The 23547-nt window shown below is 37.1% G+C and overlaps 1 protein-coding gene across 3 annotated transcripts in view; it reads left to right on the top strand.

The window, feature by feature from the left end:
• LOC110108183 (ubiquitin carboxyl-terminal hydrolase 12) overlaps positions 1 to 23547 on the top strand; it is a 92282-nt gene that overhangs the window by 62458 nt on the left and 6277 nt on the right. For all 3 annotated transcript variants that reach the window (XM_020838714.2, XM_028700694.1, XM_020838713.2), the window contains exons 17-29: positions 390 to 464; positions 645 to 733; positions 808 to 916; positions 1044 to 1112; positions 1198 to 1305; positions 8475 to 8530; positions 8625 to 8802; positions 8878 to 8979; positions 9063 to 9134; positions 9361 to 9426; positions 18945 to 19010; positions 19139 to 19225; positions 19860 to 19976. In XM_020838714.2, coding sequence (XP_020694373.1) covers positions 390 to 464; positions 645 to 733; positions 808 to 916; positions 1044 to 1112; positions 1198 to 1305; positions 8475 to 8530; positions 8625 to 8802; positions 8878 to 8979; positions 9063 to 9134; positions 9361 to 9426; positions 18945 to 19010; positions 19139 to 19225; positions 19860 to 19976 — 1194 coding nt within the window. The remainder of the gene's footprint in view (positions 1 to 389; positions 465 to 644; positions 734 to 807; positions 917 to 1043; positions 1113 to 1197; positions 1306 to 8474; positions 8531 to 8624; positions 8803 to 8877; positions 8980 to 9062; positions 9135 to 9360; positions 9427 to 18944; positions 19011 to 19138; positions 19226 to 19859; positions 19977 to 23547) is intronic.

Genomic DNA, 23547 nt, shown 5'->3' with positions numbered 1-23547 from the left:
TGGGCTGATGGAGAGCTGCTTAGGCTCCATCTATTACTAATGTTTGTCTGATGCCATACTCTCTTCAATCCCACCTAGATCCTCCACCACACACTCACAAGCCTGATGAGGAAGTTGCTCCTTATAGTTTTCAGTCAGATGTGGGTTGAAAAATCTGAGTGTAGTATATACCACAATTGTTTTACCTTGTCTGAACTGGACTTCGTGGAAGTGATGTGTTTATATATTTCAATCGTAAGCTTCAGTTCTGTGTAGTCCATTCATATTTGTGTTATCTATTAGTGTCTATTGTTAGATTGATGTTCTGTTAGACTTTGACTAGCCTTGTTGGCCTCGTGAATTTCCAGTTAGCAAGTGGAACTAATTTTGATTCTCACCTCTCTATGTAGGTTGGACAATTGAGGGAGGTGTCAACTAAAGGACAGACTGCTGAACTTCGCCTATTTTTGGAATTGGAGCTTGTTGTGAGTAAACATCCATCAATTTGCATAAAATTAATTCGTAAATTATTTCCACATTTTTCTTTATTTCTCCTACCACCATCTGATGTTTTTTTTTTTTGGTAATTTTACTCTATACTTGCTTTTGGGCATGGTGCGTGCTTATCTAATTTACTCAATCCTTTATTTGTTCTGATTATTCAGGACTCACGTCCTGTTCCTCTTCCTGACAAGACTAAGGAAGACATATTACTTTTTTTCAAGCTTTACGACCCTGTGAAGGAAGAGCTAAGGTAATTGCATATTTGTTTTTGTGTATGTCTTGATATGATTATTTTTACTGATGATTTTTCATTTATAAACTCAGGTACATGGGTCGGCTCTTTGTCAAAGCACTTGGGAAACCTGCTGAAATTCTAACAAAACTCAATGAAATGGCTGGTTTTTCACCAAATGAAGAAATTGAATTGTACGAGGTCAGGCTATCATTAAATATTCATTTAAAGAAAATGTGTTCGTCATTTCGCACCTATTTACTAGCAATATTATACGATTTTTTTTCTATATGCTTGTCTGTGATTGTTTTTTGGTTGAAGTGTTCAGGAAATAAAGTTTGAACCAACCGTTATGTGTGAGCGCATTGACAAGAAGCTCAATTTTAAATCCAGCCAGGTTTAAAGTTTGAAGGATGTTTTCGGCATAAATATTTCTTTAGCAAAATATGCCACTTTAATTGTTTTTTCCCCTTAATTTACAGCTTGAGGATGGTGATATAGTTTGTTATCAGAAATGTCGGCGTGACAACGATGATCAGTGTCGCTATCCGGATATCCCATCCTTTTTGCGATATGTTCTTAGTCGGCAGGTATTGTTGGTTGCAACTTCTTATGATGGGACTGCATGTCTCCAGTCTCCTTTCTGCCTTTTTCTACTTGTTCTCAGTTATTGGAAGCATTCTCTGAAGTGCAATATCGAATCTTAAAATGCTGAATTTGACGTTGTTTGTGATGATAATCCCACATAATTTTGTAGCATTTTAAATTTACTGATTTTTTCTGATCACACTACATTCAAAATATTTATCTTGATGAATGGAAAAGCTTAAGCCATGTAGGTACTGTTTTTATTTCATAATTTCTGTTTCTCCATACACCACAATCCACATATTGCAATGTGTAGGATAGAGTAGCTAGAAAGATTTGTGAGGATGACACCCAATAGTGGGGATAAACTAATTTTGAGGATATTTTTAAATAAATTCAGGATATCCTGACCAAATTTTGGTGAGGATGGATCTCAAAGCCATTATATTTGCTTTAAGATGAGTGCAATATAAATTTTGATTGATTTCACATTTATTGATCTCTTCTCAAAGTAATCCTAATGACTTTAAGACCCATCATTGGCCAAAAATATTTCAGTTGTTTTCTTAGTTTGAAAAAGCATGTATGTTGGGAATCGGTTGTTATGTTTTGAAGAACCTTGGGCTAGTGCATTAGGCTTCATCATATACTTTTATGTTGACCTGAGAAAATTCAACTGGAGGATGGTTCACTTGATTTCTAGTGATCTAGAAAATCTCAAGAGGCTTAGTTGAACTTGATTAATTGCTGCTTGCCTCCATGAAAATGCTGTTATTTTAATATCTTAATCTTAGTTTAGCAACTATTTTTGAACAAAACAATTGATGTTTACAATGCACAGATACTCGTAACCTAGATTTATTCTACTATTTGAACAATTTCCTTAATAATGTTGACTACATGTCTGCTATTATTATCATATGTTACTATGTGCAATGTTATTTCTGCTTTTATCTTGTCTAACTGTACACTATCTGTTGCTGTTGTGCAATATAATTCTACTTGTTGAACTGTTTTAATTGCTAAATATTAATCATATAATTTTTGTTATATTGTTTCTTTTTATGTGGTGGAGGAATAGTTTTGGTTCGTAATTTTCTAGTGACTGAATCGGTTTGAAGAAAAAAAAGGAAGAAAGGGGCCAAATCAGTGTGGTTATTTATTTATTTATTTCATTAGGGTTGAGAGGTGAGATTGGATAAATATGGAAAGGGTTAAGTAATTAAAGAACACAACTTAGTACTATTATGTTTTACTTCCTGATTATGAGGGCTGGGATTTGACTAAGCGATTAATTTGTATCTAAAGCTTTGATTTTCTTGGGAAATAAGCTAGTATTATAGTGTGTTGTCTCCAATTTATATGTTGTTAAACAGGATATCCTCGTATAAATCCCTCGTTCTCCTGAGCCCAAGCTAGGAGAGTGCATTTCCTTCTTTGGACAACAAATGTTCAAAGAATTTTCATTGATTTGCAATGTCTAAAATTTGCATTTCTCCATTCTTTCCTACGAGTCAAAATTGTAGAGAAGTTCCTTCCTTTCTACAACTCAAAAGTCATGTCCAAGAAGGGGGTAAATGTCATGATTTTATTAATGCTGTTTGCTTGCAGGCGCTGCTTAAAACCCTCAAGGAGACATGGCCAATAGGGTAGAAGCAGGGGCCTAACACTTAGCACTCTAAGTGTTAGGCCAATTTTGAGATGATTACATGCTTAATTATATAAACTACCTCCTAACTTTGTTATGCAGATTTGAGTCTTTTTCTATTTCATATCATGTATTTGATTAGATCTAGGATGTAAAACTTGTTGGGTTTGATTGAAAAGATGGGAGGATTGAAGAAGAATGTACAATTTTGAAGGTTAAAGCTTGAAGACCCCCACAAGTAGAGTCTGTAAATATAACTGGGTTGTATAATGGCAGGCAACTCAGCTGCCAAACATGTTTGTAATAACTGGGACATTATTTACATTTCTATCTTTATATACAAAAGCATGTGTTGAAGTGTTTATTGGGTGCGCAATAGAAATGCATGTCTTTCCTAGGTTTCTTCTCTTGTTTTTGTGGGTGTGGCCTGGACTTGATCACGTTAGGCTCTTAGGATAAAAACTAAGTTTTCTACCCCTTAACATGTAAGCAATCTAAAAATAAAATCGAATTAGGCTCCATGTCTTTCAAGTAAGAAAAATTGCATGGCCCCCTTCAAGGAGCCAAGTTTTCAAAATTGAAAATAATCATGTATAGCCCAAGCATGTTGCATATAGAATGCCTCCATATAAGGATTAGATAACAAAAGTCATTTTCTTTGTGAGTCAGCATTTGCATACCTACATGCTAAGGCATCTTGGCCTCAAAGCCAAGCTATAAGACTTACTTTCTAAATAAAAACAACCCTACCACTCTACATTTGCATTGAGACCAAATAACATGGTTTTAAAAGCGATTAGGGGGAGTTTAGCTGGTAGTCCCTTTCAGGCGGGACAATAAATCCAGGGGTCGGGCGGGTTATGACCTCTTGTGAGGTGTAGCTTGTAAGTCCCTCTTTGCACTCGTTAGATCTAGGTTCGAGGCACTACCTATCGGTAGTCCTAGGGTCAGAGGCACGGGTTGATTCCAAATCACCCTATAAGCCCTCATCCTTCGGGCAATTCCTCCAACAAGTGTTGTTGGGATGTAAGCCCCAATCTTCTAATAAAATTTTAACTTAAACCAAATTTAGATTAAAAAATGTAAAGCCCAACATAGGATAGTCCGAGCACCTCTGAGTTTCCCTCAGAATCAAGTGCTCCTACTTCACCTTCTCTTGGACTTCACTCCAAAAATCTGATTCTAAGTTGATCAAACCTCTTCCTTTAAATTCCTAAAGGCCAAACCTTTAAGCAAGACTTTCATGAATTTTAAAACAACAAAAATCAATTTTAACCAATATTTAAATGACTTCCAAAGAAAGAAAACTACTAGTTTAATCAAAAGTATTCCCAAGACAAAACTTGGGATGTAATTAACCATAGGAGCTTGCCCCTATGGGATGTCTGTACCCCAGAAATAAATAAACCCTACTCAATCAAACATTGAGTGGGGGAATCTCTGTTAAATAATTGTAAATTTTTTAGTTGAGTCCATAAGGAAATGATATTTTTACCCTTCGGGGTAATATATCATCATTCTTATGCCGTGCTCGATAATAAAATATGCAATCCGTTTGAGGATACAAAAATTCTCCAACAAATAATAACTTACGGGTGGTGATCAGTATCAAGTAGAGAATGCTGTAATGCTCCTATAGTCAACAACCATCAAGGGGAAGACAAATATACAGATCCCTTGTAAGCAAAAGGGGATCGATCAACAACCATCTCGACAATAAATGCAAATGTTTGCAGCGTTGTAGGACACCCGTTATATATGTAAAATGTCATTTACGAACCAAAAGGACAAATGACTACAGTGAATGCAAGTGCCTATGAGTTGCTGTGAGAAACTACTATACACGAATATAGAAGAGTAGTGATAAATGCATATACCTGGGAACAAGCAGGGGGAATTCAACATGCGATGAACTGAAAGACATGACATCTTTGAATTGTTCGAAAAGAATACATCTCTCATGCAATTAATATTGTTCAGTCACAGACAAACACACTGATCCTCTACCAGCAAAAGAAGAGGATACATAGCAAATACAAATTTTCAAAGACCCATTATACATCCAATATGTTGTCCACAGGCAAATGTAATAGAACTACAACAAGTGCAAGCTACTATGAGGTGAAGCAGGAGATTCGTTAGTGCACAATAATCTACTTGGAGAAAATGACAAGTTGTGCACAACAGTTTACCTATACAAAATGAGCAAATAATCACAATACGACGCCACGCCACTGGATCTACAACACTCATATAAACGGATAGAAGGCCTGCATAAACCCCTAAATTAAATGCTGCATTCAAATGATATTTGCCCGCACAACCGAGAAAACTAAAATATTCCAAAATCCCCCACTCATGCACCTTAACATGTATACACACAAACACGAATAAATGCATATACAAGAGTATACACTTGCATGAGTCCCGACGAGCGTGTTATGGGCACATACATGACATCTAGGAATGTTGCGCGGTTCAGATAATAAACCCAAGTTTGAACCCGACCCTTCTATGAGGGTAGATAGAGGTCGACACGACTCAAATTATTAAACAAATATACGATCACGTCGTTAACCAAGATGTTTGTTTTAAACATTCATATTAGACATTCACGGTCTATTACAAAAAAAATTCACGAACAAAAGTATACAACTGACTTGAACCCGATCCTTTGTCGGCGTCTAACAGAGTTGGCAGGGTTCAGTCAATAAAAATACAAATGACCCCATATACCCTGTTGATGGCCGTGTTGAACGTAGATATAAATCGGAGGGTTTAATTTCAAACATCCAAAGAGATGCCACCCAAGTGATTTCATATATCCTGATAATGGCCGTGTTGAACGTAAATCTCAATCGAAGGTGTTAATTTTCAAAGAAATGCTACCCAAGTGACCCCATATACCCCGATGATGACTGTCCTGACAGAAAATCTCAATCGAATGGGTCAATTTCAAATATCCAAAGTGCCACCCAAATGCCCATAAAATTCCAAAATTCCAAATATTTAAAATTGAGATAAACCATCGAAATGCTTAAAGAAAAATCCATCCATCCTTCGTAACAGTTTGTCGAGGTGGATAAATTTGAAAATAACTTTAGCTCACAAAAAATTATTGTCTGGTCGAGAATATAACTGGGATTCATTGTTAAACCATCTCTTGCCAGCAAGGTCGTGAGACGTGTCCTCTAATTGGCGATTTTGCCGCCAAATGACGCTGCAGGTAAATAGTTATGATCAGGGCCCTCTAAACTGGGTGGTTTGTCGCCAAATGACACCGCTAAATTACGGTCCTGGCTAGAGCTCATATGCTCCCCAATAACACTAAATTCTTGAGATATGAATCAATAGCATATAATCGATAGGGCACACAACCCTCTGTTAGCTAAGGTAGATTCAAATTTGTCCCCTTAGATAAACATCCATCCAGGTTTATAAGGTACCCTTAGACGAAGCAAAATGGCTGCCTACAAGGATCCTTGTGTCAGCTTGGGTCGACTACCTCCTCTGAGTAAGTAGACCAGGGACCATGATGATCTGGAACGATGGAACCATGGGATCTTGATCGAGTTCATCATCCATTCCCCCACCACTATCCTCTTTAAGTGCAAGATGGTGAAATTTTCAATTTTAAGTATCAGTTTTCCTATGCCTAAACCCATGCTGCTACTATATGTCATATAACATGTATTTTCTACGTATCTGATTGACGACTAGCCTTAATGAAAAGTTCTCTCTCGTTATCGAGAGGGGTAATTACCTATAGAGGTTTGCGCCTATAGGAAACCAGAACTCAGATCATAAAGTCCTCGCAAAATGAGGGCGAAATCTCTGGGTAGTGTTTATCTACAAACTCATATGCCTTCCCAAAATTTACCCCGGAACTTAATCCATTAAAACTCCCCCCGAAAGCAACAGGGGAGGTCGGGGCGCGAATTTTCGGAGCCCACAATTTGCACTCTATATCTAGGTAGATCTACTTTTTTCTCTTACATCTATTTTGTTCATGTTTGTTTTGCTTGTAATAAATATTTTTTATTAGTTTCATTCAATGTATATTTCCCAGATATTCTGACACTCACAAAGTGTATGGATGTTATGATTCTTTTGATTGACACATACATTTTAATCAATGTTAGTTCTTATGATCACAATTTTCATTTCTTCTTCTTTCTTTGAGATATATTCACATATTCCTCTTCCTGCAAAAACTCTTATACCTACCTTCACCCCTCTAAAGATTTACTTTCAACGATCTCTACTACCCTCTACTCCAACCTTTCTATTCAAATTGGAAGGTTCAACTAAGCATCCACTTGCTAATGAACTATCTGATCTATATTTATCAATTTATGAAATAGTAAAATGCAATGTATTGTTGATCCTACTCATTCTTATATATTGTCTAATCATTTATCTTCTTCCTTTCATATGTTTGCCTTGTCTATATCATTTGTATCTATTCCCAAGGCATCTTCAGAAGCACCATAGAGTCCTCTTTAAAAACTTATAGTGAATTTTGAGATGAGTGCTTTACTCGGTCTTCATTCACGAAATTATTTGTTCCTTCTTTTGGGGTTAAAATACAATTGCATGCTTATGCGTGGTCATTGTCAAATCTCATTTTGGTGGTTTGATATATTGGTGCAAAATTCGGCTGGTTGTTAGGTTCACAACTATATGGAACATATAATGTTGACATCTTCTCCTCAATTATCTAGCTCAACTCCATGAAAATTAGTGGGAACCTTTTTTTAATGTTTTTGTATGTATCACAAGGAAAAATGATGCACTAGTAAGGCAAGTTGATCAAACTAATGTGAAGGAATAAGATAGAAAATTTGATATTTAATTTAATATGGTTGTAGGTGTTGAGAAAATACCTGCATAAACTGAAATAATACCTCTTGTTGCACTCAATTGAATAGCATAGAAGGCCAACTACAAAAATAGTTGGGATATATTTGATGACAGTGATATGATGATAAGATGACAGTACTTTTTCTTCCATTATGAGCATCATTTATCAATTGTATAGCATGTAATTTGGGCAGAAGGTTTTGTTTTACTTCGGATCTTGGTCTGAAACAAACCTCATTATATTTAATTAATATTTAAACATGACTTCAATTTGGAATACAATAAAAAGAGTACATTGAAAAGTCGCAATTTGGGATTAGCTTTATTAATCGGCAGACTATGAATTTTGGACTAATGAATCGTGTCAAAAGAGCAGTGTTGAGTGTTGTTTGTGCTGTTAAACAAATGATGGAAAATAAAGCTTAGTCGGTCGAGGTTGTATTTTGTATCTGTTTTCAAGTTACTCTTTTCTTCCATTGGATGTGCCAAGTAAATTTTACCTCAAACATTTTGTTTTCATTTGCGCCATTGTGTTATAAAATCTATAATGTCTTGCGTCATGAGAAACAAATCATTGAATACCTTATCTTGTATATTATATTTATTGGTTCACCCCAATGGTTAAACTGATACTATTTTTATTTCCCAATTATGTTTTAGGTTGTTCATTTCAGATCACTGGAGAAGCCAAAAGAGGATGATTTTTACTTAGAACTGTTAGTTTTTGAAATCTGTAAATCATATCAAGCACTAATTTCTTGTTTATTTTATTAATTCATTCCCTGATTCTTTTTTTTACTTGCTTGAAAGGTCAAAGTCTTATACATATGATGATGTCGTTGAAAGAGTTGCTCGTCATCTTGGTTTGGATGATGCATCAAAAATTCGTCTTACATCCCATAATTGCTATTCTCAGCAGCCAAAACCCCAGCCGATCAAGTATCGCGGTGTAGAGCACCTGTTAGACATGTTGGTCCATTATAATCAGGTTGTACTTGTTTTTTACTTCATTAAAATTTTCAAGGTTTTGATGATTTATTTATTTATTTATTCTTTGATGTAGATTTCTGACATACTATATTACGAAGTTCTGGACATTCCTCTGCCTGAATTACAAGGGTTGAAAACTCTTAAAGTTGCATTCCACGTTGCCACAAAAGATGAAGTGTGATTTTTGGTCCCTTACTGTTTTTGTTTCTTTTCTAAAATTTTTGGTGATTCTTATGACATTTTTGCCTCATTTTTTAGATCGTAGTTCATAGTGTTAGACTGCCCAAAAACAGCGTTGTCGCTGATGTTATCAATGACCTCAAAACTAAGGTGAATCTTTCAAGCTTTTTCTGCAAAATTACTCTAGAAGTATATTCTTGAACTGGAACAGGAATGTGTCTTATTTGATTCCTTAATATATGATTCAGATCATATTTGAAAGGAGTTGAGAAATCTTTTTTTGCTGCAACATTATTCAGATTTTAAAGGCCAACTATTTGTCCATGCTAGCAACTGTGTTCCCCTTTAAATTTTTTCTGTTTTAATCTTGGTGTAGGTTGAATTATCTCATCCCAATGCTGAACTCCGGTTACTGGAGGTCTTTTATCACAAGATCTACAAGGTAGCATACTTGATTCTGCCGCAAGTCCTTTGTTCTATTATTTTTTTTTATTATGCAAGTGCATAGCCTTTCTCTGCATGTATGTTAAGACTAGATTATGCTTGACAACGTGGAATATCTTTACAGTATTTGATATTGCTATAAATCAGTTGAAATTGTTCTCTGATATGTAGTTATATAGTCCGGGGTGGAAAATAAAAGGGTACCTGCATGGGCCGCTTTCTCCTGTGCTCTAGTTTGACTACTGAATTACCATCCTTATTGAACTTTTGGATTGTGCTTTAGATAGTTTCTCGGTTTTTACTGGGTGAGAATGATTATGGTGTATGTTAGGAATACGCCCAGTTATCTTCTTCTATGATCTGCTGTGAATTCCTATATTAAGGTTTCATTTGGGACGGCTTTCTTATTGCTTTTTAAAACAACTTTTTAGTTTTTATGCTAGAAAGCAGCTTTAAGTAGTAAGAAAGCCATCCCAAACGAAGCCTAAGTGTATTTCAGTATTCTGTGTTGCCTGAAGTCCAGCTGCTGCTAACAGTGCTTCAAGTGGTGATTTGGCGTCAGGGAAATTTATTTGTGATATCTATCCCAACTAGAAATTTAATTTTCTTACTTGATATGATTCATATTCCATCATTTGATCACATATGGAATTTGGCGGAATTTTCAAACACAAAAATGGTCAAAATTTTAATTCATAAACTTGAAAAATTAAAATTGGGACCATACATGCTCTGATCACATATATATTGTGCTATGACTTAGAACTCCTCTAAAAAAAGGGAGAGATAGGCATGCTCTACGGAAACTCTTAATTCCAAAGAATTACCCATCACTTCAATATGAGGATAATGCCATTCCTATCTTAATTGAGGACATGGTCCTTTGAGGTGTTGAAGTTGCTAGGAAAATGTTTCATCACAAAATACTCTTTTCTTTTTGGGAGGTGTGGGCTCCGAAAATTCGGCACCGGCCTCCGCCCGTTGGTTTTATCGAGGGAGTGTTAACGGATTAAGTTCCGGGGTAAATTTTGGGAAGGCACATGAGTTTGTAGATAAGACACTACCCAGAGATTTCACCCTCATTTTGCGAGGACATTATGATCTGAGTTCTGGTTTCCTATAGGCGCAAGCCCCTATAGTTAATTATTCCTCCCGATAACAAGAGAAAACTTTCGATTAAGGCTAGTCGTCAATCAAATATTTAAAGATACGTGTTATCTGGCATATAGTAGTAGTATTAGGCTTAGGTATCGAAAAATTGATATTTAAAATTGGGAATTTTACCATCTAGCACTTAAAGCGGATGGTGGAGGAATGGATGATAGACCCGATCAAGATCTCATGGTTCCGTCGTCCCAGGACATCATGGTCCTTAGTATACTTAGTCAGAGGAGGTAGTCGACCCAACCCGACAAAATGATCCTTGTCAGCACCCATGGGTTGTTTCGTCCAAGGGGACCTTGTAGACCTGGGGTGGATGTTTGTCTAAGGGGACAAATTTGAATCCATCTTAGCTAACAGAGGACTTTGTACCCGTGCCCTATCGATCATATCCTATCGATTCATATCTCAAGGATTTGATGCCGCTAAGGAACGTATTGGCTCTTACCATAACTGCTATCTTGTGGTTCCATTTGACGGCAAAACCACTCGGTTCAGAGGGCTTCGAGTCATAATTATTTATCCTGCCGTGTAATTTGGCGGTAAAACTGCCGGTTAGAGGACACGTACCACGTCTTTATTGGCAGGGGATTATTTGAGAATATATCCTAGTGATATTTTTGACCAGGGATTAGTTCTATGTGAGTTGAAGTAAACTTCAATTTGTCCACCCTGGCAAACTTTTGCCGAGGGTGGATGAGCTTTGCTTTAAGTGATTTGATGGATCGTTTTAACTTTAAATATTCTGGACTTGGATGATTTTGAGATTTTGGTTTACATTTTTTTTTTGAAATTTTTGGATTTTATGGTATTTGGGATGGCATTTGAAATTTTTAGAATTAACCCCTCCGGTTGAGATTTGCATTCAACAAGGAGTGTTTGGGGTCACTTGCATTTGAAAATATTTGCATTTTATGGATAAAACTTGTCGACTATATCAAGTTGTCGACAGAGGATCAGGTTTCATAGGCTTTATACTTTTGTGAATGAGTTTTTTTTATTGAAGGCCTTTAAGGCCTAATATAAATGTATAAAATAAATATCTCGGTCGACCTCACGACCGCATATTTATTTAATGGTTTGAGCCATGTCGACTCATATCTACCTGCATAGAAGGATTATGCTCGAACTTGGGTTTATTTACTGATCCGCGCAGCATCCTTAGACGTCACGTGTGTTCCTGCAACACGCTCGCCGGGGCCCATGCAGGTTTTATGATTACACTTCCCCCTTTTTGTGTGCCTATGTGTATACATATTACAGTGCATGTGCAGGGGGATTTTGGACATTTGACGGGTCTTCTACAACAGCTCGTAGGAATTTGCGTATGTCGTAGTGCTTCAATATTTGTTCGTATATAGCACTTGATGCGTTGTAGGTCTCCTACGATGTGTCTTCTGCGATGACCCATAGGTATTTGCATTTATTGCATTCCTTGTGCATTTTGCTGTGGTCTTTGATCCTTGCGGTACATCCGCTACTATAGGTGAGAGGTAGTGCATACACCTGTATTCCTAGAGCACTCGTATGTGTTGCTGATCTTCTTATCTGCTACGAGGAAGTATTTATTATGTATGATGGACCTTTACTGCTCATAGGTGTCTGTATTTGCTCTTAATTTTCCTGTATATGTTGATTGATGAACCACTGCATTTACTTGTGTATCTTCCAGTGTTTGTTGAAGATTGTTCTAGTTACGCATAAGTTGATCCGTGTTGGCTCTAAAATACTATAACATTAACTATCTGCCGACGCCCAGCACTTGTAAGTATGTTATTACATTTGTGACAGACTTCTTGCATACACTTCAAGCTTCATTGTGTATATTGAGTTGTCATGTATATTGTATATCTTACCTTTGCACTTGTAAGGGATAAACATGTATACATGCTATAACATCATCGCAGGCGGTGTGAACAACTATTGTAGACTTCCGTGCTCACCATATCCGTTATAGAGCCGCTGTTAGATCTCTAAACTTTACTAACAAGCCTATTGTTAAGATAGTTGCTATTTGCATGCTTTACATTTTTGCAACTTATGAAGTTTTGATGATTCCAAACATTATTGTTCAAATGTGTAGTTATCTCCTAACATTTTTTAGAAGAATTGTATTTGCTCTTGTGTGTACTGACATTTCAGGAAAAACAAACTCCAGACTACGAAGACTTCAAATTAAAATCAGCATGCGATATTTTGTATAATTTGAAGCTTGCACTTTTCTTAGAAATCAAATTGAAAGGGAGTGATTGTATTTTGAGTGAATAAAAACATACACACACATAAGGAGATCATATAAATTTATACTGATCGTACAGGACGATTTCCAGTTCGTACTGGACGATCAGACAGTTATCTCCTATAGAGCATATGGAACGAATAGGAACTTGCTCGAAATTTTTTTCTAAGTCCTATTCGTCCAGGACGAAATAAATTATCGTCCAGGACGATTGGCTCTCTGGAAAATTTTCGTCCAAACGAAATTAAATTATCGTCCGTGGCGACCGGTCCTCTGGAAAATTTTCGTCCAGACGAAATTAAATATCGTCCAGGACGATCGGGTCTCTGGAAAATTTTCGTCCAGACGAAATTAAATTATCGTCCGTGGCGATTGGCTCTCTGGAAAATTTTCGTCCAGACGAAATAAATTATCGTCCAGGACGATCGGTCCTCTGTAAAAATTTCGTCCAGACGAATAAAATTTTCGTCCAAACGATACACCGACTTAGAATCTGCCGACACTAGGAGAGTGTGAAAGGACGGAAGGGTTCTCTGCCCACACTAGGAGAGTGTGAAAGGACGGAAGGGTTCTCTGCCCACACTAGGAGAGTGTGAAAGGATGGAAGGGTTCTCTGCCCACACTAGGAGAGTGTGAAAGGACGGAAGGGTTCTCTGCCCACACTAGGAGAGTGTGAAAGGACGGAAGGGTTCTCTGCCCACACTAGGAGAGTGTGAAAGGACGTACGGTTCTCTGCCAACACTGGGGATAGTGTGAAAGGACAGACGGTTCTCTGCCAACACTTAGAATTGTGTAAAAGGACGGACGGTTCTCTGCCGCACCGAGGAGTGGTGAAAAGAGTGTGTTGTAAAGATTTCTCCACCTTGCTGTGGGTGCAAAAGGAGAGTCACTATTGGTATTAGTGCAATACTCAGAGGGTGCCTCTGGGGAGTGGATGTAGGTCTGGTTATAGACCGAACCACTATAAATCTGGTGTCATTTACTTTACTTTTTTTGTTTCCGCACTTTCTATTTCAGTTTTAAAAACTCTGTGGTTGAAAAACCTTTTTCTACAAAATTTAAAAGAGATTTTATTTCGGTTCAATAATTTTCAAAAAGGGGTCTTAAATTTTAACTTTGTTTTTTAAACTACCAATTCACCCCCCTCTTGGTAGCCTTGGGACATTCACTTAGGCTTAACAACCTAATTACAAAACTCAACACCTATCACACACCACTCATGGATAAGTCATTTTGTGCATTTGGAGTTCTGTCACTTGTATGTATGGAGAGATCTCTTACACTGATTTGTAGGGGCTGAACACATTTGCCTTTATTTTGATATTGTCCACAAAACATTAACGTTATCAACATATGCCCTTTACACTTGTTATATGTAGCCTTCTAATGTTTATAGGGAACTAACTACATTCAACTATGAATGGGCCATCATTGATTGGAGAAACATTTTGATGTTCCTTATATATTTTTGGTAGCCACAACAAATTCTTCCTTCCACTCGTAGGCAAGATGTTGTATATTGCCTCTCTTTCATTTCTACCTTCAACTGCTATATAGTGCGTAGAGTGAGTCTCTTATGGCAGCTTGTAGAAACTTGTGTCTATCACCAATTGATCACCACTCGATTTGCAAATGGGGTTGTGTGTTTTCTTAGCATTGGATTATTGCTGATCGTAGGAATGTCCTGATATTCATTGTATATTACAATGAACATGTTGGCAAGAGACTGTTGTTTGTGAGCAGATTGTATTTGCAAATTCTTCATCATCTCTAACAGTGGCTCTTCTCATTAGGAGCTTGTTTCATTAACAACATTAAGCTCCTTTACATGAACTTGTGGACCAACTAATGTAGGCACTACAATTATCATGTTACTCATGTGCCGATTGAAAGTTCTTTGTGGTAGCAATGAATATATTGTCATACTGTAAACCCTCTTGTTCATGAGTTTTATTTATGTGTTCATTTACATCTCAATTGAGGTGACAATTTCTCAATATTCTATTGACGATATTGCGTTATTGTTAAATTGAAACTCTTTACAACTCATTCATTTCAATTATATTCAAACTCATGTTAGGTTAAAGTTCGAATTAGGTTCATACTCATTGCATTATTCTTTTGAGCTCAAGTCTAAGTATGACACATTCAAGTTCAAATCCAAGTAGTCTTGTTCATTTCTAAAACTTGCTCATTCGAGTCTAAGTTCACAAGTCCTTGTTATTATTTTGCATTTCGTTCAAGTTCGGGTTTAATTCATTCAAGTTCATTTTAGTTCAAGTTCATAGACATGAGTTCAGCTCGAGTTCGTGTCTACTATGGTTATGAATCAAATCCTTGCTTGAGTTCAAATCATGCAAGTTCACTTGAGTCCAAATCAGGTCCTTTGTATTGTTCAAGTTCAAGTCAAAACTCCTTGTACCAAGTTCATTTGAATTCAAGTTCTTTATGTTCATTCAAATTATGGTTCTAGAGGAGGAGACGACGATCGATGGCCAAGACCATTCCACCTTATCTTAATTTGTTATTTATAATTTTTATTTTTATTATGAATTTTCCATTTTTACCCTTAAGAGGGTCATCCTATGTTAGTCCTAGGGGCATATGTGTCTTTTTTTAGTTTCTTAGGCTTATATATAGAGGCCATTGCTTTTGTAATGGAAGGATGAATTATTAAGAAAAGAAATTTTGTTTGCACTTGTGTTCTTTGGAGAGAACTTGGGTGAGATTCCTATGGGAGGGAAGTGGAGTTTCCACCAGCCGCAAGATGGGTCCGGGCTCGTGGCGTGAAGTCTCTTGGAGAAGGGCAATGTATTATCCGTCAACTGCAGGATGTGTCCGGACTCACGGTTGTATCTTTCTTTCCCTAAAACCTTTTTCTCCTCCTCCCCTCTCTCCACCCCAAGCCGCCGGCCTAATGCGTCACCAAATTCCTTACCGTCGACCACCTAATCCTCCCACACCCACCAACCTTAACATACCACCACATCTCCACCACCCCTAGTGATGTAAGCACAGTAGATAAAAAAAAACAAACAAGGAGACAAAGGGCGAAACTAAACCAAACTTGATTCAAATAGTAGCAATCATCTATGACATCCAAGATCCGTCGAAGAAAACTAGAAGAGAATTCAAAGAAACAAAGAAAAATAAAACAACGCTATCCTCAGACAACCGTCAGAGCGGGTTCCTCACATTCATCGAAATGTATGTTAAGTAAAATAAGTGCTTAGGGCTAGCAAACCGATGGTCCACCATTGCAAGATAGTCCAATTGTACGATCCAAACTCGTCCAACAAATGCTCCCAAATCAGCCAACAAACATCACTAAAGCTCAAGAAGAAGGATACAGATGGAGTGGAACTTGCGGAGAGACGAAAGAGATTAGAAGCCGAGAAGAAGGGTGGAAAGAACTCGCAAGTCTTTCCTAGAAGAAGAGAAGGAGAATGGAACAAGCTCGCAAGCTTTTCCAAGAACCCGCAGGTTTATAGCAAATTTGCTCTCAATATTCAACTACTATTCCATCTCAAAACATCTTATAAATAGGCAAGAGAAGAGAAACCAAACAGTCAATTTATTAAATTCCCACAAGAATCCGAGCATCACAAACCACGGAAATCCCCCCAACACTTCACGGGAAACAGCCCAACCAGGGACCCGAAGAAGCAGCCATGGAACCAAAGAGGCCCGCACAGAACCGAGGCGCCAAAAGACTCGGAAAAGCCACCCAGCACGGAAAACCAGCAGCCAATCGAGGAAACCAAGGAGCCATGGCACGGAAAACAACCAGCACAGGAAGCCCAAAAGGCAGCCTCGGAATCCCATGGGATAAGGACAAATTTTAAAGAAGAAAGGGGAGGAGAAGGGACAAGACCACTGCAATAATGAATTCAACTTATGAGCTTACCTTAGAACATTAATGAGCTACTAAACTTCAGCTCATCATTAATGAGCTAGCAACTAAGAAAATAAGTACCATCCTCTTCCACACATCACCATAGGCTCCAAAATCGTGGACGATAAGACAACCCGTGATCCAGCAGCAGCCAAGGACCAATCCAGTCAGCAAACCAAAGGTCTACCAAGCCCTAAGCACAACCTACCATGATCATTGGATGCTTTCCCATCATTGGATAGCTAAAAAATGAAAAGAACATAAAAAAAACATACTAATGTTCAATATAAAAATACAGAATATTTGATAGCATCACCTAGCCAAGCCGCCAAATTGCCATCCCCCTCCCTTGCCTCCAATTCTCCAATCTCCACTTGAATAATTTCTTTTCTTGCTTAACTTCTTTGGGAAAGTCATTTAATTTTAAATTCAATTAATTCAAATTTGAAATTTGAAACCTTTCCTAAAATAGAATCCTATTTTAAGAAAATTTCTAAAATTAAATTAAAATTAATTTGATTTGGATTGGACATTAAATCCCATCCTAATTAGTAAATCCCAATGAGGAAAGTGAATTCGGCCATCCCTCCAACTTCCCATGAATTTTAAATTTCAAACGTCAAACTCTTAATCGCTTTCCTAAAATAGTTTCTTATTGATTAGGAAAGTTTCCTAATTAAATTCAAATCATTATTTGGATTTAAATACTTTCTTAATTGATGAATCAGTTTAGGAAATTTCTTTCCTTTGAATAAAATCTAAAATCAGATTTTAAACTTGATTTCCAATCAATAATTAAAGTCATGGGTCCACATACATTGAACCTAGACAGTAGTAGACACCCTCTCTCCCCTCTTTGGCCGGCCCCCTCCCCCTTTCCCATTTAATTAATTAGCTCATTAATATCACCCCAATCAAGCCCTTAGTTCCTCTAATCAAACTACCCCTTCCCTCCTTTTTCCATTTAATTTGAAATTCAAATTTCAAATCCCCCCCCCCCCCTTCGTTCTACATCAAGCTCTTATTTCAATTTCATTTATTTAAGTTCAAGCCTTTTTTATTAGTCATTTGAGTTATGGGGTCCATTAGGTTTGGGCGGCAAACATAGGGGGCAAACCAAGCATGTCCGCCTCTTGTACACTAAACCGGCCTATCAGCTTACACCTCTCCTCATGGATAGAAAATATCACATAACTTGATTGTGTGGATGTAAATCTCAGTCTACCGTTACATTTCGTGCCTTCCTTTGACCATGTTCATATAAAAAGAGCCATAAAAAATGGGCCATTTATGGAATTCCGCCCCCTCCCCCCACCCAATAATTACATAGGAGGTTGAGAAGGATTTTCTGTTGTTATTGCCCTTGATATGAAATGTCAATGAAAGATTGTGAGTGAAAAGCTTTCTTTGCCAATTATGTGTTGGAATTCCTTACCGACAACCAATTTACCTTGGAATTTAGATATGTCAACTCTCGTGAACTCGTGGCATTGAGATATTTGAAACAATACCATTTTCTTGTCAATCAGAGACATCATTGTCATCGGTTCTCAACAGATACTAATGACCACTTGGGAGTCTATCAGGCTATCCTAGTGGCAAGATCATCTTCTCACTTTCAAGTTAATGAGAGATTGATTTGAGTTGTCTGATTCAAAGCAATGATCTAATTGATTTCTATTTAAAAGGTCAAAACGTTTGTCCCAAAATCTATAAATGGCCTAATTTTCTATCAATTATGGACATATTTCAATAGAGATGAGTCTCAGATTTATATAGAATTTCAATTCTATGAGACCATTTTTTGGAACCTCCAATCCGTTGTCTCTGGTGTTTTGCCCATCTAGGCTTTTTATCTGCCTCTTTGGTTATTTAATAGCCTCTTTTAGTATCAGAACAACTTGTTGTCTGATGCCCAACATCCGTTCCTTGTCAATGCCCAACTCCTGACATTCATCACCGATTGTCACCTTTTGCCTACCATGGACTGATGCTTACTATATTTACACATTTTCATGCATAATGTATGGCATAATGCTGGGAAATATATTGTCAATATCGATAATTTCTGATCTATGACTTGAGTTGGATATGTATCTGAATAATGCTAAATATTATAATTAATAGCATTATTAAAGTTTTCTGCTACTTACTTCCTTCTGTCAACTGCCCTTTTTCATGACACCTTTTTTGTTCTTCAAATTCTTTGTACTTGTTGCAGATCTTTCCGCTTAATGAGAAGATAGAAAATATAAATGATCAATACTGGACTCTGCGTGCAGAAGAGGTAAGGGTGATCTGGTTGGTTCATATACTTTGATTTTAGTTGTCTTTTTTGTTTATATGCATTAGATATTTGGCCATATATTTTGTAAATTAATATGGTTTTGTAATAAGCTTCTGTCTGCTGTGCAGATACTCGAGGAAGAGAAAAATCTTGGGCCACAAGATCGTTTAATTCATGTCTACCACTTCATGAAAGATCAGAATCAAAATCAAATGGTAAGGGAGCAATTGGAAGTATTGTAGAAAACATAACGATTGCTGTTGAAAATAAATTTGTTTCCCTTGTACTCTAGATTGATATTTCCGTTGATAAAAGAGCAGAGAATATGACAGAAGTTCCTGCTAAGTATCTATCTTTTAGAAAATTGTCGAATAATGTTTAACAACTTCTATCTCCTAATTGACATTTAGAAACTATGATTTGCATTTGGTAAGTACCTGTTTGTCCTTGCTATCCTGCTTATAGCAGGAATATGCAGATCTTTTTGTTGACCTGCATATTTCTGCAGGTGGTATTGGTAGGTGTCTTTGTGCCCTTTTGTGTAGGTCATGGGCTTCAAGGAAGGATAAACCTTTTCTTCAATTTGATTAGATTCTATTTGAGTTTAATCTTCTTTTTTCCCTTAAAAAAAGGAAAATCTGGTTCATACTGCCATCAAGATTGAACTAGGTTTAAGGTCCAGTCCTTTTTGAAGTATGCCATTGTTTTAAAAGCAGACTACTTGGAGCTCAGTTTCCTATTTTTCCCATTTTTAGTGTCTTATGCAATTTAAAGTGCATTTTGTATGTATTGCTTACAAACTAGGATCATCTAGTTGGCTGAAGGTCCTTTCCTCTTCTCTTTTGACAGCAAGTTCAGAATTTTGGCGAGCCTTTCTTCTTTGTTCTCCATGATGGAGAAACTTTGGCTGAAGTGAAGGTTCGAATCCAGAAGAAACTGCAAATTCCTGATGAGGAGTTTTCCAAGGTAAATTTTTTTAAACAGAAATCTTATATCACCAGGAGTTTGTGTATGATACAACAATGACAACAACAACATGAAGCCTTTATCCCATTATGTGGGGTCGGGTACATGAATTTTTTTTCTCTCTATTGTATTATGTTAAGAGTCAAATTCTTATGTTAATCTAATAGAAAAAAATCCATTTCTAATACTTTCTAAGTATTTTTAGGTCTACCTCTACCTTTTTAAACATAGGCAAAATATAATACATCTACTCTCCTTATCTGGTCATTGGAAGGTTGACATTTTATGTGATCAAATCATCTAAGAGGACTCTCTCTAATCTTATCGTCCATTGGGGCTACTCCAACCTTTTCATGTATATACTCATTTCACATTCCGTCTCTAAGAGTAAAGCCACTCATCCACCTAAGCATAATATCTCTGCAACACTTAATTTTATGCTTCTCTTTTAATGGCCAACATTCTATGCCATAAAGCACAGTAGGTCTCACCACCATCTCCTAAGCATTTCCACAATCTATTGAAATATCATAATGTCCAACATTTTCCCCATACTTCATTTTATTTAAGCTTCTATAACTTCAGTTTTACTAATACTACGATAAAATAAAAAATCTTTATTTCATTTAGGGTTTTAAGGTCATTAAAGTCAACGATATTCTCACAATCTACATTTTCTCCAAACGGGTACATGTGACGTTTGAGAATATTGTGTGGGTCAATTGATAAATCCAAGTTTGAGTCCGATCCTTCTATGCGAGTAGATATGAGTTGACACGGCTGAAACTAATATACAACCATAAAGTTGACTGAGATATTTTTTTGTGTTCATATTAGGCCTTTAAGGTCTATAAGAAAGAAAATTCATTGAGAAAAACACAAAGCTGATAATGAACCCGATCCTCTATCAAAAATTAGATAGAGTTGATAAGGTTTAATAGATAATTACAAAATGCCCCCCAAACATCTGCATGGGACCCAATGAGCATGTTGTATTTACACGCGTGATGTCTGAGGATGCTGCACGGGTAATGAAATAAACTTAGGTTCAATTCAAATCCTTCTCCTTTGATAGGATGGGAGTTGACACGACTTGAACTAATGAACGAATATACGGTCGCGGTATCGGCTGGTATATTTGGTTCTATACGTTGATATTAGACTTTCAAATCCTACAACAATGAAATTCACTAATAAAAGCACAAACTGGCAACAAACCCGATTCTTTGTCAATAATTAGATAGAGTCAACAAGGTTCAACAAATAATTATAAAGTACCACCTAAACACCCGCATGGGCGCTCACGAGCGTGTTATATTTACACGCGTGACGTCTGAGGATGTTGCGCGAGTCAAGAAATGAACTTAAGTTCATGTCCAATCCTTCTCCTTTGATAGGATGGGAGTTGACACGACTTAAACCAATGAATGAATATACGGTCATTGTATCAGCCAATATTTTTTGTTCTATTTATTCATATTAGGCCTTCAAGATCTATAATAAAGAAAATTCATCAATAATAGCATAAAGCCAACGACAAACCCGATCCTCTGTCAGCAAATGAACAGGGTTGACAAGGTTCAACCAACAAGATGAAATTCTCCATTAACACCCCGAAGATGGTCGTGTTGACAAAAAATCTCAATCGGATGGGTTAATTCCAAATATTTTAAATTCCATCCAAATACCCGTGAAAGCTCAAAATCCAAAAAAAAAATCAAATCCAAAATATTTAAAATTGAAATGAACCATCAAACGCTTAAAGTAAAAAAATATTTATCCACCCTTCACAACAGTTTGCCAAGGTGGACAAATTCAAATATCACTTCAGTTTACAAAGAGCTAATTTCTGTTCGAGAATATCACTATGATTCATTCTCAAACAGTCTGTTGTCAGCAAGGACATGGCATGTGCCTTCTAACTGGTGGTTTTGCCGTCAAATGGCACCACAGGTAAACGGTTATGACCGGGGCCCTCTGAACCGGGTGGTTTGCCGTCAAATAGCACCACTAAATTGCGGTCATGGCCAAAGCCGGTTTTCCCCCCTATGAAATTAAATCCTTAAGATATGAATTAATAGGATATAATCGATAGGGCACAAAGCCCTCTGTTAGCTAAGGTGGATTCAAATTTGTCCCCTTAGACAAATATTCACCCCAGGTCTATGAGTTACCCTTGGACGACACAACCCATTAATGCCGATAAGGATCGTTCTGTCAGGTTGGGTCGACTACCTCCTCTGACTAAGTTGACCAAGGACCACGATGGCCCGGGATGGTAGAACCATGGGATCTTGATCGGGTCCGTCATCTATTCCCCCACCATTCGCTTTAAGTGCGAGATGGTGAAATTTTAAAATTTTAAATATGAAATATTTAAACTGCCAAACCCATGTGCTACTATATGGCGGATTTCACGTCTCTACTGGTATGATGTATTCATTTGATGACTAGCCTTAATCCGAATCTGATATTAATTGAAATTGCTAGATGCGCCGGGGGGGGGGGGGGGGGGGGGGGTAATTAACTATAGGGGCTTGTACCTATAGGAAATCATAACTCAAATTATAAGGTTCTTGCAAAATGGGGCTGAAATCTTTGGGTAGTGACTTATCTACAATCCCAATATGCCTTCTGAAAATTTATCTCATAACTTAATTCGTTAAAACTCCTCGAAAGGAGGGAGGCCGGGGCTGCGAATTTTCGGAGCTCACATGAATATTGGTTGGAATCTACACACCATCAAACTTGGAAAGGAAGGCTTGATAAGTTTCTGGTACTCTGCTATAGGAGAAGTTTTCGATTGGATGCTTGGTGCACGATTCTTTCTAGCCATTTGATGACTCTATCTCCTTTTAAACTTCCTCATTTTTCTCCTATGTATGAATCTCTACAGTTGCTTGATCCATATATTAATTTTTCTTTCTTTTCCTTGAGTATGCATATTGTTGTTCCTTAATTGCTTCTCTTTGCAGGGATTGATTAGGACTTATGGGTGGAGGTAATATGTCTAAAGGTGGAGTTTAAGACATAAGAGATATAATGATGCAGGACTAAGTATGATTTAGATGAATGCGATAAGAACTTGCACGTTTTGAATAAGAGCAATTAATAATTATGAATGTTAGCCATAAAACGATGATAGAAAACTAAAGAGGGGTGGCTACGCTTAGGCTAAATCACATGCTAAGAACTAGAATCACCAAAGTAATTTAGAATTTCAACAGAATGCAATTTAAATAGTTATTCAATAAAATTCCTAAGTTAATATTGAGATTAGAACATAGAAAACTAAAAACTCAAATACTACGTTTACTAAGCGAAAGCAGAGAGCTTGGCACGAGTCCTTGTGCTTGAATCACCACCTATAAGATCAGAGGATTAGAAGATATTTTGAAAAGGGGAAGAAGTTCACCCTCGTCGAGGACCGGAAGTAATTTGTCACTGAACGTTAGCAAGTTGTTCTTCGATTGCTTTAGATAGTGTGAAGATGATGCGATTCAGGTATTCATCGGCGAAGTTGTCTACTTCTGGGTTGACATCAAAGAATGTTAACCGGAGAATGTCGTTG

The sequence above is a fragment of the Dendrobium catenatum genome, unplaced genomic scaffold, assembly GCF_001605985.2.
Source record: "Dendrobium catenatum unplaced genomic scaffold, ASM160598v2 fragScaff_scaffold_1574, whole genome shotgun sequence".
Classification (NCBI taxonomy): domain Eukaryota; kingdom Viridiplantae; phylum Streptophyta; class Magnoliopsida; order Asparagales; family Orchidaceae; genus Dendrobium; species Dendrobium catenatum.
This window is presented reverse-complemented; position numbering and strand designations above follow the sequence as displayed.